The 18,383-nt window shown below is 37.7% G+C and overlaps 1 protein-coding gene across 9 annotated transcripts in view; it reads left to right on the top strand.

Moving 5' to 3' along the window:
* Nucleotides 1-18,383, top strand: part of AIG1 (androgen induced 1) — a 241,224-nt gene that overhangs the window by 33,845 nt on the left and 188,996 nt on the right. For 8 of the 9 annotated variants that reach the window (XM_044917720.1, XM_044917721.1, XM_044917719.1 and 5 more), the window contains exon 2: nucleotides 15,011-15,166. The exons of the other annotated variant lie outside the window; for it this stretch is intronic. In XM_044917720.1, the coding sequence (XP_044773655.1) occupies nucleotides 15,011-15,166 (156 nt within the window). The remainder of the gene's footprint in view (nucleotides 1-15,010; nucleotides 15,167-18,383) is intronic. 9 annotated transcript variants of the gene reach the window in all.

The following is an 18,383-nucleotide window of genomic DNA, read 5'->3' as shown; positions in this document are numbered from 1 at the left end:
GGAGTGGAGCGGAGGCTCTGGTGCTTCCTTGTAGCCCGCGAGGCAGTGTGGGTTTACAAAACTGTGCAACCTTCACTTAAGATAAAGAGAACAGTTTTGTGTCTGCAATGGCTCATGCATACTTTGGGCTTAGTTATCTAAGTGGTGTATTCCTCCCTTTATCCATTGTTTGGAATTTGGGGCTTCTGCTTGGCTCTAGAGCCTTGGATAGAGGCATTCATCCCTATCTGTGAACCCTAATCAGTGAACGGATTGGTGTGCAGAGCATAACACAGCATAACAAAGGAAAATAATGCCACTAAAAGAAAGATTTTTCTGATTCTGCATTTGGGGAGATTTCATTCAGGATATCTTGAAGTCACAAAAGAAAAGTTGGGCTTTGTAATGACTAAATATTCTGTCCTGGGCCCAGCATCAACAATGGATTTTTTAAAAAGTAACTGAGGCTGATGTTATATATACTACATGTAAGCTTCCTCCTGGACAGTCTGTAAATTTGACATAATTTGTTGAACACCTTTAGATAATATTTTCAATTCAACTCTCGTGTCCCCTGTCTATTATGATAGAAAAGATGGATAGATTAGCTCTTATTTGTCCACCATACTCTCTAGCATTCACCAGGTTGAAACATTAACCTTTAGCTGCCGCATTCTGATCAAGAGAGTTATTGACTAAATTGAACATCTCATGTTATATTAAGAATGAGGTATATATATTTTTCAGAGTATCTGATCATTTTGTAACTTTGTATTTGCTGCAGACTGAATATTTGTGTCCTGTCCTTCTGCTACACCCCCACCCTCCTCCCCAACAATTCTCTGTTGAATTCTGACTCCCAGGGTGATGGCATCTGCAGGTGAGGCCTTTGGGAGGTGATTACGTCAAGTGGGTGGAGCCCTCATGAATAAGATGAATGCCTTTATAAAAGGTTCCGGGGAGAGGTGAGGTAATTCGGGGCAAAGATGGTGGTCTGGGAATGGGGTTGTTACCAGTACTTGACCTTGGACTCCCCAGGCTCCAGACCTGTGAGAAATAAATTTTTGTATCTTATAAGCCACCTCTAGTGTATGGTATTTCCTATACCAGCCCAAACAGACTAAGACAATGATACCTAAAGTTTTTCTCCCAAAGGGATTCCTTACTCTTTTTTCCCTTCTCTCCTTCCCCTTCCACCCTCTCTCTCTTCCTTCCTTCATTACCTACAGGCAAAATTGCCATAAATAGTCCCTGTTAGCTATTTGGAGAAACTGTGAGAACCACTGGGTTAGCACTGCGGTTAGCAACCAAGACTTTATCACTAGCAAGTGGTAGAAGGCTTCACGGTACAAGTGTTAACTCTCATAAACCATAAGTAAGCATTTGATTTTCTACTGGTAAAACCTTGTGGTAATTATTTCAAATAATATTATTCTTAATGATTCTGATTTAAACAAAAAAATATACTCAAAAAAATCTTATTCAGAAGCACTTAGAAATTTATAAACAGCTTTTTACTAAATTTAGTATACCCAGAACAAGATAGTGTTCCATAAAGTTGATTTTCCTAGCTAACTTTAAAATTTAGTACAAATTTATACTTTCCAGTTTCTAACAAAGAGCTGATGATTTTTGTTACTCTAGTGAGGAAATTATTGCTTGTTTTCAAAATTATTGTACCTTATGAAGCAACATAAGAGATGTATTTTCTGTGTTCTGAGTTCTTAGAGCTCTATTTGTTATCTCTTCCTGAATTTATACTTTTTAATTTTATTTGACTTTTTGATGTGTGGTATTGAATTAACTTCTCTCAGAAGTTTCTGGACGAATACTGTTTTTAGAAGAAATGTATATCTTTATTAATACCTGCTAGAACTTTTCCAGAGGATTTTGGATTTTCTTGCTTTATTCCATCCATAACAAAAGTGATGAGACTAGCTTTATCCCTTTGTGAGGTATAAATCAAACTAATGTATCAAAATGATATACACTCATCATTTTTTTGTATTGTTCACTCCATGTAGAGTTTTGGCTATTGATATTTCCCTCTATTTATTAGCATTTAAACACACACTTTGCTTATGGGAACAGAATGTGGCAAGGTCAAAAGAAGATGCATTACTTTAATGTAATTGAAAGGAAAGATGCCATTGTTTATATTTCTACTGATGCAGGACACTCAGTTACTATTCATTGTTTTATAAACGTATTTTATATTGATATACTTCATTGATGGATTCCTAAAATGTCTCTGATATTTTTTTAGGATCAATGTTTCTTTGTTTTTTGACTCTAATCTCTTTTAACTTTTTTTTTTTGCCCCCAAATTTACAATAACATAATTAGTACATGAAATTCACTCCTTACAATACATTTTTGTCCTCAACTCTGCCGATTTTTATCTCATCCAGCCTGGAGCTTGGTGCCATAGCCACCCTTGGATCTCGTTGTCATCGAGAACAGCTCGACCTCTAACTCCTTCTCTGATCACAGTGTCCCATCTTTCAGTCATTCACTCCCACCAGACAGGTGACCGCCCCCACTGGGCAAAGGACTCCCATTGTCTCTCTCTCTCTCGACTTGTTTTTCTCTAACCAGTCTAAACCCTGTGATCTGCCTTTCCTTACTCATCTCCTGATACTCTCACTGCCCTAGTGACTTGCTGGGCTTGCCTTCCAAACCCTCAAACCCATTAGGTCCAATTTGGATGAACTATAACTAGGGTGCCAAGCACAATTGCAAACAAATAGCATGGCAGGGCAGGTCAGTGGAAATGCAGTTCTGCCAGCACCTTTCTTATGGGGCCCTCAGCACTTGCATGCCATCCTTCCACCAGTCCCAGGTTAGGCTCCCTGCCACCCATTCAGCTGTCACCACTGTTATTAATTCTGTAATTGGCAAACGGGTATTAATACTACTTGTGGTATGTTGTGGCAGTCTCAAGGGTTGCAATATTGAGTTAAAGCCAAACCCTCCCCTCATTGGCCTACAAGAGAGGCAGGTATTTATAAAACAGCAACACTATTGATGATTTCATTATACTTGAATCAGGTGGTAAGAAAAACAAGGTGAAAGGTGACCTGAGCTGTGTACTGGGAAGGGAAGAGGGAGGTCTAAGTAGGCTGTGGGTGGCATTTTATTATCATTGTCTTCTCCTTGTAGTTTTACCACATGTGTATTCCTGGGCTAATTCTGTGGATTTTCATTCAGTTCTTTTAGGACTTTATTTAAATAATATCATAGCTTTTCCATCTTCTCCAGCTTACTTTTATTGTTCAACATTATGTTTGAATGATTCACCTATGTTGATACAGGAAACTCAAGGTAAATTATTTTCACTGCCATGTATTATTCTTTTAATACCTCTATTTATTTACCCATGGTTGTTTGTGCACATTTGGGTTGTATTCTATTTTCTTTATCATTACAATTCCGAAATGAACAGGAAGGTCATGATAATGACTGGTTAAATTTCAACACATAAGCAAAATTTCATTTTGGCCATTCACTTCAGCCTTCTCTGTCTAACACAAGTATCACAAATTAGCAGCAAAAATAGACCACCTTGAATGTTCTACCATATTTAAAATGTTAAGATAGTATCTCCATTGGTTTTCCTAATTTACTCTCTATGAAAGATGACATAAAATAAGTAAATGGCCCAAAGTCAGGAGGTAGGATTCATGTTGCCAGGCTGAATAATTAAAATCAAATGTTCGTCCCTGATTCTTCGGTGTTTCATTAGAATAAATGAAACCATGTCCTCAGTGCTATTAAATATCAATGAAGTCATGGTGAATTAAATGACTATATTGTTTCTCAGCTCCAGATTCACCCTGTAATATCTGCTCTTCCGTAATGGACTGGACTTTTTAAGCATTTCTCCTTCACTGTGACGTTAAGTAGAGGGTGCTGAAGGGACATTGCACAAGGAAGGGGTTTTTGCTTACTGGTTCCAGCTGCTGCCCCATTGATCAGCCGCCTGGAGAGGAAGATGTCTAATATTGCTTCTCCCCCCTCCCACAGGCAGGGGTATGCGGACCCTTAGTGACCACATCCCTGTGGCCCTCCCAAGAAGGGCATCTCATGCTCTAGTGTTCTATATCATCTTCCATACTTGGTATTATCAGACTTTTCTGTGTCATTAATGAAATTATAAAATGTCTTAGGGACTTTAATTTTGTCTGAAATTTTCATTGTCACTTAAGTTGGATGATGGGAAGACGCTTTGAGCACTAGCTTCATACTTTCTTAAACTATAAGGGCTCTGGGATTTAATTAATATTCCCAATCTAGAGGTAAATATTGTGGAGTCCTACATGAACTAGTGGACAATAGACATGAAAAGAATGATTCCTCTTCTACTTGTCAGGCTCTATAACAGTAAACTTCAAAATGATATATTAAACTAGTGAATATGGTAGAACACTGGCCAATTTGAGCAAATACTGGCTGAGAGGGAGTGAGATCTCTCAAAACGATCCAGAAATTTTTGTCTGGAAGATCTGTTTCTGAAGGCAGAAATCAGTATCTAGAAACAGAGAAATGCCCTCTTAACTATGTTAACCATTCAGTTCCCTGCCAAGGAGTTATCTACAATTGTATAGACATAGCCTTTATGTAGACTCAGTGTTAGATCAAAATCAATAGATCATCAAATATTGAAAACAGAAACTTCTAAGAACAGGGGCCACGTCTTCATATCAGTTTTATTAACACAAGTTCACATGTATATGTGTATGTGTTCTTAATATATATAACTCGTTTTATTATGTACAGATTATGCACAGGTTATGTATGATTATCTGATTCTATATCATCTAATCAATTAAGATCTGATTTGGTCTTAGTTCAAGGTCCTTTTTAATGTAGTTTTCAGATTTATCTAGCTCTTTAAGGATTACGTTTGGCACTTAAATCATCTTCTGCTGAAATGAGTAAAAAGGTAGTGGGATAACATTTTACAATGTTAGGAAATGTAATGCACTCCAGAACGGATTTGTGTTAAGACACAACATTTTTTTTCAGTAATTGTTTATCACTATTATTGTGCTTAAATCTAGATATCATGTATTTAACAGATGTAGATTCCGCCAGATTAGAGGTTAGACACTTCTAAGCATATTCCCATTTGCAGCTCAACACACAATCATTTCATAGCTCGCGTTTCTGCATTACTAGTTCACTAAGTGCTTTGTACACAGTGATCAATAAATATTTGTTAAATAAATCAATGGTGTGTTTAATTCAGTGTTCAAAAGGGATTCATGCTAGTATTAATAGTTTAAAAAATCTTTAAGCCTACACAGGTTTTGAGTAGCTCAGAGTATCAGTGAAGTGAAGTGAGAACACCCGAGGGGAATTTTCTCTCATTATTTGCAGATTCGAATGGAGTCTCTGGAAAGGTCCCCGCTGTACTTTTAACAGGCTGTTGCTGGAACATGGTATGATTGCACCCATTACTTTGTGAAGCATATCCAAATGCCTTCTTTGGAAGACTGTTCTCCTTGCTCCTTATATATTGAAAGCAATTCTGTGATATTGTAATGAATTTCGTTGACAAGCTTTCCTTTCTGAAGCTGCTTATCGAAGTGCGTGATTTCTGACCAAAAAGCTTATTTTTCTTTCTCACTGTCTGAATGGATTGCTTGCCAGTGGTGACTTATGGCTTACTTCATCGATTTTCAGTAATGAGATAGAGCAGTATGAGGTAAATGTCTGTGTACATGGGCAAGGATTCTAAATCACATTCTGAAAACCACAGGCTTGATGATGCAGTGAGTCCATCTCCTCAAAAATGTTTGTGGTGAAGATTTCTTGAAAAACCCTGGGCTTACAGCACATCCCTTAAATGGCAGATTTAGAAAAACAGAGTTAGCGTCACTAGCGAGAGAACCATATTGGTTTGTTCAGGGCAGGTAGTAGAGGAAAATTCACCAGCCAGTGCATGGGATGGATACAGTCTCAGTAGATGAGGGAGGCAGAGAGAGCCTGTGGTAGTTTTAAATGCATTGATTTCTCTACAAAGTAGCATCCAAACATGTAACTGATTGCCGCCTCCCTGTAGCTGATGGACTTCTGGGGCTGTAGAATTGCTACAGATACTCAGATGTCTCAGGCAAGGAAGGAACTGGAAACAAATGTGGAATGCACTCATTTGACTTCATACTGAGTCACTGTCTCATGGCGCTGAAATACTTTGGGCATTCACTTTTGACCTTAATATAACAAGAAGAAGGAATTATGTGCTATTAACAAGTATGATATTTGTGGAATAGAGGGGGAATTCCTTGAAGATTGTGTTTTATAGTACTGCTATTTTATGGCCCTTATATCCTTTCCACATATTCACTCTTTCAGTCAAATTTACTCTTCATTGAACACAGATATTGCCATGAAATGCTTTCGTCTTCATCTAAGTCTCCCTTTAATTAATGCTGTGATCCTCATACAGGGTCCTCCTCCAGGCCATCCCTTATGACACCTGTAAATCTTATTGCTTTCTTTCCATCTGTTCTTTCCAGTTTTCTTTCAGCCCATAATCCACATCACTCCAGTGTCCATTGCTACCCCTTAGAGTTCCGTCTTCTTGTTTCTTCTGTCTGCCATGTGTAAATTACCTTTAAAATAAGCAATATTTGCAAATATTATGGCATTCTTTATGTTAACCTTATGAAATCCAATATAATCAAAACATGGTACACGATACATCCACGTCATTGGAAGTCTTACTCCCAATGGTAAAGACAGCCATACTGTGGTCTTTAAAAATTCATATAAGCAATGATTTGCATTTCCTACTTAAAATGCTGCTTTTCCTACTTTGGTGCATTTTTTGTTCTTGCCTGAGATTGGCCTGTTAGACGGAAATGTAAATTAGCAACTAATTATAGTAATGACATAACCTGATATACAGACTAAAGTTTGGGATAATTACATATAATTGAGGACATTGAAGATGATCGAATGAAAAGAAATAAAACCTATTCTGGGTAAATCATATATGTTGGGGAATAAATGGTAGAAGTCTAACGAATTTGCCCTATGCTAGAAACAGAATTGTAATAGTTTAGTGCATTCCAGAGAAAAAAGGAAAATAATATTAAGTTAATTTACTGAAAACCACTCATGGGTAAGAAAAGATAAGAATATGAATGGAATTTGGGTACATTTCCACACTTGTGGAAATGAATCCTAAACCTAAAATGACTCAGTATATAATCTATTATTTCCTGAGAGAGAGAGCTGAGGGGGTGGAGAGAAGATGCAGAAGGAATTATTCAACAGTAGAGAACATTCTAGAGGAACAGATACTAGAGTGAGTTCAAAATATCCTGGGCTTTTTTTTTTTTCATTCTGATAAATTCCTATTTATATTTCTTGGAGAGATATGGTACATTTGACCACTTCATTTCTACACGTGATACAAAATAATAAGAGCAGCCAGCCTGCTAAGAACTCAAAGCCAGATGGTGTATATGTGTGTCATGCTGAGTTGATGGTTTGGAAATGCCAGCTCTGCAGAATGGCTGGAGCCAAATAATGCTTTAAGGTAATCCTACTTAAGATTCACTTGTGCATCTCCATCCAACTTTCCCATTCTTAAGTTAATGAATTTTAAGTTGCAGTGGATAACATGATACATATAGGCAATAGACTAAAATATTTCTAATGTGATTTGTTGGCTGTCAGCTCAAATCAAATTCTAATAAAGTAGCAGAAATCTAAAGTGTTAGTTTAACAGTATTGGCTGACTGCTTAACTGAGTAATATAAGCAAAAGTCAGTCCATGCTTCTCCCTAGGGAATGGTGGACTGTTCTATAATTGTTAGGGATTATCTTTTGAAAATTAGCCATTGTGAGTTAAAAAAAATATATAAACAAAAACTAACAAAACCCAACAATTTCCTCTCAGTCTCCTGATGGTTGGAAATGAGGAGAAAATCATTTTGTGGTACTTCCTTTCTCTGACCTCCACATGCTCATTGGAGAAGTCTTCCATAACAGTTCAGGTGAGTTTGGGGGGCCATACTGTGGTCACAAGCCACGGAGAGCCAGTGGAGAGGTCTACAGACAGGGACAGGCTAGCTACCAGGTAATAGTGAGGGGACTGCTGTGTCAGATGACACCACTGGATAAGAAGATGGATCAACTGTAGAAGGGCATAAGACTTCATAATATGATTGATCTTACAAGTTTGGCAAGCTCTTATTTAGAAAATTACATTTATATTTGCAGAATTACTTTTGTTTTTCTCTTCTCGATTCTGTTTCTCACCTTCCTTTTTTCCCCCTGCATTTTAAGGTTTCTCCTCTCCTTTTCTTTTTTTTTTTAAAGATTTATTTATTTATTTTGAGAGAGCGAGAATGAGAGAGAGAGAGTACATGAGAGGGGGGAGGGTTAGAGGGAGAAGCAGGCTCCTTGCTGAGCAGGGAGCCCGATGCGGGACTCGATCCAGGGACTCCAGGATCATGACCTGAGCCGAAGGCAGTCGCTTAACCAACTGAGCCACCCAGGCGCCCCTCTCCTCTCCTTTTCTTTTAAATCTTCATAAAAGCACCTGTTCCCCAAGAATCAATGAATTATTTATTATTAAATTATTAGACATTTATTGAGTAATTTAGCCCCATATTAAATCAATTTTTGCTTTTTAAGATCATTATGCGGGGTGCCTGGGTGGCTCAGTCGGTTAAGCGTCTGCCTTCAGCTCAGGTCATGATTCCAGGGTCCTGGGATCGAGTCCCGCATCGGGCTCCCTGCTCTGTGGGGAGCCTGCTTCTCCCTCTCCTCCCCACTTGTGCTCTCTATCTCGCTGTCTCTGTCTCTCTCAAATAAATAAAAATCTAAAAAAAAAAAATTAAGATCATTATGCTTTCTTAAGGAATTACCCTTTTATCATTATGAAATATTTCTCTTTATTTTTGGTAACATCCTTTATCTTGAAACCTACTTTTTGATATTAATGTAGCCATTCCAGCTTTCTTAAGATTGGTGTTTACATCCATTTACTTTTAACAAATCCGTATCTATTGACTTAAAGTGCTTTTTGTTTGTGTTTTAAATGCAGTGTGTCAATCTCTGATGTTAATGGGAGAGTTTAAACCATTTGTATTTCATGTAATTATAGGCATTACTGGGTTAATAATGAGATCTTACTTTTTTTTCTGTCTTGTCTAGTCTTTGTTCCTTTTTCCCAATTCCTGACTTCTTTTGGATTACCCTAATGTACTGTTAGTATTCCATTTTATTTCCAGTATTGTCTTATTAGTTGTGATAGACAGAATATCTAAATTGGTTCCCAAAGATGCCCTACTCTAACCCTGAGAACCTGTGAATTAATGAGATATAACTTCTCTGATTGAATTATGATGTATGGCACAGTTGACCTTAAGAGAACATTACCCATGTGGACTTGATCTTATCACATGAGCCCTTAAAGGCAGAAAGCTTTTTCAAACTGATGGCAGAAAGGCAAGTCAGAAAGATCTGAAGCACAAGAAGAATCTGATATCTGTTGCTGGATTTGAGGGTTGGGGGTGGGAGCAGGTACAAGGGTTGGAGAGCAGATCCAAGGAGCTAAGAATAACTGGCCAACACATAAAAAGGAAGTATAGTCAAAAGAGACTGGATTCTATCAACAGCTAGAGTGAGCTTGGAAGCTCCTTTCCTTGAACCTCCAGATAAGAACTCTGCTTGACCAATACCTTGATTTTGATGGCATAGAAGCCAGGCTAACCTGTTTGGACTTCTGACCTACAGAATTGTGAACAAATAAATTGGTGGTGTTTTAAGCTGTTAAATTTGTGGTAATTTGTTATGCAGCACGTACAACTGATGCATTAGCTGAAGATCTCCATTTATCCTCTTAGTGGTTCCTCTAGGGTTTATGGTACACACCTTAACTTATCACTCTCTGCTGCCAAATAATATTATGCCACCTTATGTAAAATTAAAAACTTAACAACCTATGCCTTCCATTTCTTCTCCCTCTCCCTTTGTGCTGTTGTCATTATTTTATTCATTTGACAGAGAGACACAGCGAGAGAGGGAACACAAGCAGGGGGAGTGGGAGAGGGAGAAGCAAGCTTCCCACGGAGCTGGGAGCCTGATGCGGGGCTCGATCCCAGGACCCTGGGATCATGACCTGAGCCGAAGGCAGACGCTTAACAACTGAGCCACCCAGGCGCCCCATAATTTTATTTTTAAATATGTTTAAATCCTTACAATGTGTTCTCATGTTTTTGCATTAACTAGTCAATTATCCTTTCAAAAATAAAATAAAATAAAAGATAAATCTTTTATATTTTATCAACATATTTACTATTTTTAGCAATTATCATTGCTCTGTATAGATTTGAAGTTATTATCTGGTATCGTGTTTTCCATTCCTTTGACATTTCTTGTGTGAAAATCTATTGACAATAAATTCTTTCAGCTTCTGTTAGTCTGAAAAAGTCTTTCACCTTTGAGAAATTTTTCCCTTTATAGGGCTTAAGGTATCATTCCATTGATTTCTGGCTTGTGTTGTTTTACTTGAGAAGTCTGTGAAATTTCTTATCTTTATTTTTCTGAATATGATATGTCTTTTTCCTCCAGTGGCTTTTTTTAAGATAAGATTTATTTATTTATTTTAGAGAGAGAGCACATGCGTGCATGAGTGGGAGAAGGGAGAGAATCCTCAGACAGACTCCCTGCTGAGTGCAAAGCCTGATGTGGGGCTGGATCCTAGGACCCTGTGATCATGACCTGAGCCAAAATCAAGAGTCAGACCCTCAACTGACTGAGCCACCCAAGTGCCCCCCCTCCAGTGGCTTTTAAGAGTTACAGATTTTCAGCGTTTGATCGTATTATGCCTTGATGTGGTTTTCTTTATGTATACTCCATTTGTTTCACTTCTTGGATCTGTAGGTTTATAGTTTTAATGAAGTTTTGGAATAACTTTGCCATTATTTCTTCTAATACTTTTTCTACATGCCTCCCTCTTTGCTCCTTTAGGGCTCCAATACACATAGGTTAGTCTGCTTGACATTTTCTCACAGTTCATTGAGATTCTGTTGATTTTTAAAATCTTTTTCTTTCTCTGATTCATTTTGGATGATTTATATTGCTATATATTCAATTTTTAAATTTTTCTTCTGCAGTGTCTAATTTGATATTATTTCCACCCAGTGACTTTTAAGTTTCAGGCAATGTCTTTAATTTTTAAATGTTCGGTTTGGTTCTTTTTTTATTATTATTATTTTATTTTTTAAAGATTTTATTTATTTGAGAGAGAGAGAGAGCTCGAGTGGGGGGGGGCAGAGGGAGAGGGAGAAGCAGACTCCCCACTGAGCAGAGTGCCCAATGTAAGCTCAATCTTAGGACCCCGAGATCATGACCTGAGCTGAAGGCAGCTGCATAGCCAACTGAGCCACCCAGGTGCCCCCGGTTTGGTTCTTTTTAATATCTTTTTTATTTTCACTCATTATTTTCATTTAACTTCTTGAACTTACTTTAATTTAGTGATTTATATTTCTGTCATTTCGAATTTGTTTTTATTTAATTGGTTTCCTCTTGGTTAAAGATTTTTTTACTTCTTGGAAAGTCTAGTAATTTTTGATTAGATGTTGAATATTATAATGTTAGATATTGTTGAATGTTTGGATTTTGGTATATTCCTTTAAAAATTGTAGAATTTTGTTTTTGCAGGTATTTAAGTTACTTGTAGATTGGCTTCAGGTTTTTTTTTTTTAATGCTTGTTTTTAAGTGTTGTTGGGGTGGATGTAAAGTAGCCTTTATTTGAAGGCTACTTTAGCATCACTATTTAGGTGATAAACTTCTTAGGTCTCTACTGAATGCTTGTTGTAGTCAGTAAGTCCTCTCTGGTCAGAACTTGAATAACTCCCTATTCTGAGTGAGCTCTGAAAATTGTTTAACCCACAGCTTGTGGTATGTAGAATAATAAAATGACTTTCAGTGATATTCATCATTGTATAATCTCCTCCCATGGGGTTTTGGTAGATCCTGTGAATACAACCACTCTGTAATTACATTACTTCATGTGGCAAAAGGAGAATTATTCAAGGTGGGCCTGACCTTATGAGGTGAGCCATTTAATTAAAAAAAGAGATTTACTTGGCTGATTGCAGAGGGAAAAGTTCAATATATGAAAAAGCTGACTTATATATTTAGTCCAAATGTCTAGTTGTTTATAGTGGGAAGGCAACTCTGGTAGTAGTTACTTGATCATGAAATTTTAAAATTCACTTAATTTGGAGCTCACTAAAACCGGCTAGCCCAACCTTAAAATAGAGGAAACTGAGTTAGAAGGAAAACAACTGAAAGAGATTAGCCAACTACATCCCCAAAATATGAAAACCATTCTTTTTACCTTTTATTTTTAAGTTATTTGGCAATATTTCATAATAATGAAGTACATAGAAAATAATACAATAAACTTCTATATACCTAAATTATCAACTTAAGAAATAAAATATTATTGATACAGTTGAGGCCCTTGTGTCCTTCCTCCAGTCTTATCCTCCTTTTTTAAAAAAATATTTATTCATGAGAGAGAGAGAGAGCACACAAGCAGGGGTGGGCAGAGGGAGAGGGAGAAACAGGCAGAGCCGACAAGGGGGCAGGGCTTGATCCCAGGACCCTGGGATCCCTACCGGCTCAGAAGGCCAACGCTTAAACGACTAAGCCACCCAGGCACCACAAGTCTTACCTCTTTGTAGAGGTACCTGAATTCAGTGCTATTAATTCCATGCATTTCTTCATATTTTACTTTATATACGTGCATCCTTAAAATAATCTTTACATTTTTTTTGAAATCTATTTTAATGCTATCAAAATGTAGCATTTTGGGGGGGTTCCTTTTTTTGTTTAATGTTTTGTTGTGAGAATGAAAAATTGATATGTACTTAGTGTTCCATTGTATAGCACAGTTTATTTATCCAGTCAATAATTGAGACATATAGGCTGATTTTTTTGAAGCAATGAATGCAGAAATTAACTTTTGTGTGCATGTGACAAGAACACATGTATGAGAGTTTCAGCAAGGGAATACCTCTGTAATGAAGTCACTAGATAATAGAGTATATGCATCTTTAAGTCACTATATATTGCCAAGTATTCTTCAAAGGGGTTGTCCCAATTTGCATTCCCACCATAGGGTTTCCAGTTGTTCTACATCCTTATGACCAGTGGTATTGTCAGAGTTAAATTATAGATAATTATATGGGTGAGAAATGCTATCTCATTGTCATCTACATTTGCATTTCCCTGGTAATTGATCATGTAGGACACCTTTTAATATGTTCACTGGCCAAATTGGCATGGAGATTATTATTCCCCAGCCTGGTTACTCCCAATTTCTCAAAAACCCCTTAAGGTTGACATAAAGATCAAACATCTAAAGTGATAAGATATGGTATGGAAAGTTTTCCTAAGTGTGAAATTATTCCCTGAGTCATTGAAATTAATTCTGGTCATCACACCATGATTCTTGCCAAGCCTTCAGTTGGACCATGCTCAGTTATGGCAGACTCAGCTTCTCCCACTCTGGTTTTTCTGGTTGTAGAAAGAATAACAAATAAACCTTAAGTCATTGAAGCTAAAAGACAGGCTAAGTTATAAGAAGGAATAGAACATCATTCTAGATAAGATTGGCTAATAATGGCAGGATTTGGTGAGCCTGGAAGACCACAGTGATTGGATTATACGTAAAAATATTTCAGGATTTGTTTGTTTGACTAAGGCCAACAATGGCATCTTCATTATTCAGAATTTTCAAAATGGCTTAGATAAGAATTTGAACAGAATGATTGGCAATCTGAGTGTGCCAGTGCTATGCTAAAGGATGGAAACGCAAGATTTTGAGGGTCCTTCTTCCCTTTGTTCTGTGCCTCAGGGAGGAACTCATCCACTCAATCACAGGTTCAATCACAGGTTCTTTCCATTGCCAACATGGACATTTACACAAAACTTTTGTTTTTGTTTTCTAAAGAGGTAATGAGTAAAATTGTATCTTTTATAAATATACCATCAATAAATGATTTCTGGTAGAAGAAACCAGAAAAATTACCCTGAATCTATTCTTGGTGCTAAATGGATGTCACTTTGAGCCCAGGGAATATACTTTCTGCCCTTTCCATAATTTGAATTTTCATTTGCTAAACTATATGACAGTATGCTTCCTGCCTCTACTCACAGCTCTGGATCATCAATACCTTTGCCCCCACTTTAGGAATTTCACAGATTACTCAGTTGTAGTGTTTCAGTGTCCTCCCCCATGATAGTCCAAGTTACACGTAGCTGATGTAAGTAATTTAATTTGTAATTGATTTGGGAATGTACAACTGAAAGCTTTTTTGGGAATATGGTGTGGATTATCTCTGTTTATATTATTTGGGGAAGATTTTTATTTCATAGAAACAGAAAACCTGAGAAGGAAGTCATATCGTTTAGGTTTGACAGCAGAAAATTGCTCTGTACCAGTTTTGATTATTGCATTCAGTTGATTTCTTTGTGACTCAAGGACTAGAAGCTTTCTACTACCTTTGGCAAGAAAATTTCTGAATCTAGGAGATTAAATCATAGGAAGAGTTCTTCACATCAGACAAAATGTCTCAATTATTATTCAGGCTACCTTGATTCTTTTCTTTGAGCTTCTTCGGTGTTTGTTAAACCCCACTAGTCAATATAACTAGATTACAGATATGATATTTTCAAAATAATGGACATGTCGTTAGGGTATTTGATACTGCTTTCTATCGGGCCTATTTAGACATGTATGTGCATGCTTACTTTGCATTTGGTCCTGAGGTGAGCAAAAATGGAAGCAGTGTTTTTAGGATGAATTTTCTCACCTATGATAGCAATTTGTAAATATCTTACTCTTTTCTTATTTGTAGGGCCAGCTTTTTAAATATGCTTCTGATCTTCTCTTATCATATGTCATGTTGCAAAGTTGTTGCTCGCTCGCTGTCCTACAGCTGTGGCCTCTTTAGATCTTCCGAGCTAACGCCAGCTGTTGTCTCCCTCCAGGTCATCCAGGCTGTCTTTTTTGGCATTTGCGTGCTGACTGATCTTTCCAGTCTCCTGACTAGAGGAAGTGGGAACCAAGAACAAGAAAGGCAGCTCAAGAAGCTCATCTCGCTCCGGGACTGGATGTTAGCTGTCCTGGCCTTTCCTGTTGGGGTTGTGAGTATGATTTAGAATGCATCTAACCACAAAAGAAACTTGGGTCTTATTTCAGACTTCTAAGAGAAAAAGAAGTGTTACAGTCACAAAGCACCACAGACTTGGGGGCTTAAACAACAGACATTTATTTTCTCACAGTTCTGGAGACTAGAAGTTTGAGATCAAGGCATCCGCAAGGTTGATTTCTTGTGAGGCCTCTGTCCTTGGCTTGTAAGTGGCCTCTCCCTGTGTCCTCACATGCTCTCCTCACATGTGTGTCCATGTCCTATTCTCCTCTTCCTATCAGGACATCAATCATATCACATTAGGGCCCCTCAATGACCTCATTTAGCCTTACCTGCTTCTCTAAAGGCCCTACCTCCAAATACAGTCACATTCCTGGGTACTGGGGGGGGGGTAGGACTTCAACCTATGAATTTTAGAGAGACACAGTTCAACCCACAGCAGTTTCTTTAGCAGCCTAAACTCGAAATGTATGGTCCTTGGGTCTATGACCATTCTAGTATTTTTTGAACTTGAGAGAGGAAGTCAGCATTGGCTCATACTGCTTCGCTCGCCCGATTATGCCATTGGCTAATACCACTTAAGTAAATGCGGCTTCATGTTTTGGGTCTGTTCTGGCTTCGTTGATTTTCATTATTTTCTGTTAGATTCCCTCCATTGCTTGATTTCCTTCACAAGTCCGTTAATCATCCATTGTCCATCCATAAACCATGTTTCTTTAAAGGACCAGGGCCCCGTGAGATTCTATCGATTTTAACCTGTGGATCACCAGGAAAAGAGGGAGAGAACTCCTGAAAATCTCAAATTGTGAAAACAAGGAAGAGCGTGTTACCTAATTCAAATCAGAACTTTCCTTTGCCAGCCAACATATAGGAAAAAAAGAAGCCCAGGTGGTCTGGTCTAGCATGTGTATCAAGCCTGAGGTCCATGGTAGGCAGAGTCAGAAGGATTTTTTAAATCCTTCCAGGTCTATAGCTGGTAGAAGATGCTTGTTCTAAGATCAATTAGTGAGCACCCAGACCACCACTGAATTGCTTTTTCTATGTACTGAATTATATTTTCTTGGATGAAGTAGTCCTTAGCTCTTGAAAACAACACAAAGTGATTCTGATAATCTGGTCACACTCCTCTGCTCATTCCCTCGTCTTTTTCCTTTGAAAACCTAAATGGGTGTTCAGATTGAAACCAGCTAGCAAATCTCTCAAATTCTGTTGCTTAACCTGACACAGTTAGATGCTTTCCATATTATTTATTTCCTTCTTTGGACTTGACATCTAAAATTCAAATACTTTCTATCAGAATAATCATCTAAGAGAAAATTTCCATTGGCACAAAGTATAAAGATTTATACTCTGTGCATGAAAGAATTATCTAGAAAATCCAAGTCTGTGTGTTTTTTGTTTCTTTTTATTGGCTTATTCCCTTGGAATTTCTATAGGCATGTCATTGCCTCTGGAAGTCTTCCTTGGCTAGAAGGAATACAGTAACACAATACAAAAGTAAATAGGAATACAATATTAACACATTTTCTCTTAGCTCTGCCTCTCTCTCTGTTATGCCGTATCAAACTGTGCCTCTAGGGCTTAAACTGTGCCTCTTACCACTCTTATCAAAGACACATTGCATACGCCCTTTAGACACTTTTGACATTACTTTGGCCAGAAACTTTTTGCACCTGCTTGAGACTTGAGATATTTGTCAGCTTTCAGTGTCCTTCCTGAATTTGGTCCTTATATGCTTCATGGTTTGTAAAAAGGATGGGGGACTTTTTGTTTGCTTGTTTGTTTGATGACATTTGATACTTCCCTCTGTTTCACTATTTTTGTTGTTTTCTCTGTGTTTTGAAAAAGGGACAAGAAGTAATTATACCTTTAATTTCACCCCTCCCTTTTAACCCAGAAGTCACAACATCACATTTCATTGCATATGTATGCACCTTCCCTACCTGATGAGCTTCGCAGAAGAATTTAAAGAATAATGAATCAATCAGATGAGCAGCTTCACTTATTTCTTTAACTCTTATTTTTGGCGTACCCATTGATATTTTATAGTCAATATTTACATTTTTCATAATCTTCCCTGTTATTATGAGTCACTTTCCCTTTTACAACCACTTGCTTTTTAAAAACCAACTTTTTTTTTCATTTAAAATTCAGGTAGCCAACATACATTACATCATTAGTTTCAGGTGTAGAGTTCAATAATTCATTCATTGTGTATAACACCCAGTGCTCATTTCATCATGTGCCCTCCCTAATGCCAATCACCCAGTTACCCCATCCCCCCTACCCACCTCCCCTCGAGCAGCCCTCAGTTTGTTTCCCAGAATCAAGAGTCTCTTCATGGTTTGTCTCCCTCTCTGATGACTTCCCATTTAGTTTTCCCTCCCTTCCCCTATGATCCTCTGCGCTGTTTCTTATATTCCACATGTGAGCGAAACCCATGATAATTGTCCTTCTCTGACTGACTTATTTCACTCAGTGTAATACTCTCCAGTTCCATCCACGTCAATGTAAATGGTAAGATTTCATCCTTTCTGATGGCTGAGTAATAGTCCGTTGTATATTTATACCACATCTTTATCCATTCATCTGTCGATGGACATCTGGGCTCTTTCCATAATTTGGCTATTGTGGATATTGCTGCTATGAACATTGGGGTGCAGGTGCCCCTTCGGATCACTACATCTGTATCTTTGTAAATACCCAGTAGTGCGATTGCTGGGTTGTACTTTCTGAAGTCCCTCTCTTACATTGCTCTCTCTCTCTCTCTCTCTGTCTCTCTGTCTCTATTTCTCTTTGGTATTGGGAAGAATCTGGACAATATTCCCCAGAAATCTTATGTTTTCCACTGTTTCTTACTGTCATTTGACTTTTTGCATCTATTTCCCCAGTTTCTCAAGCTAATAAACAGAAATTTATTCTGAGGCAAAAAACTGATACATGGCTTCTTTCCAGCCAGACTCCATTCATTTTATAGCAAAATCATATTTACAAAGGACACAGATGTGTCTCTTTATAAACATTTTAACACAAACTGTTTCTTTATTAAAACATAATTTTATGATTTTTCACCTTTCTTTCCCCAAGTTAATTTCCTATCTTTCCTTTCTGGTGTGCCCTTGTCTTTGCTGTGACTTCTGAGGTTCTCCCCTGCCCCTCCTGTGCCTCCCCTGTACCCCCAGTTGCTCACCAGGGTCTGGAATTTCAGTGTG

This window comes from Neomonachus schauinslandi, chromosome 8 (assembly GCF_002201575.2).
Source record: "Neomonachus schauinslandi chromosome 8, ASM220157v2, whole genome shotgun sequence".
NCBI lineage: Eukaryota > Metazoa > Chordata > Mammalia > Carnivora > Phocidae > Neomonachus > Neomonachus schauinslandi.
This window is presented reverse-complemented; position numbering and strand designations above follow the sequence as displayed.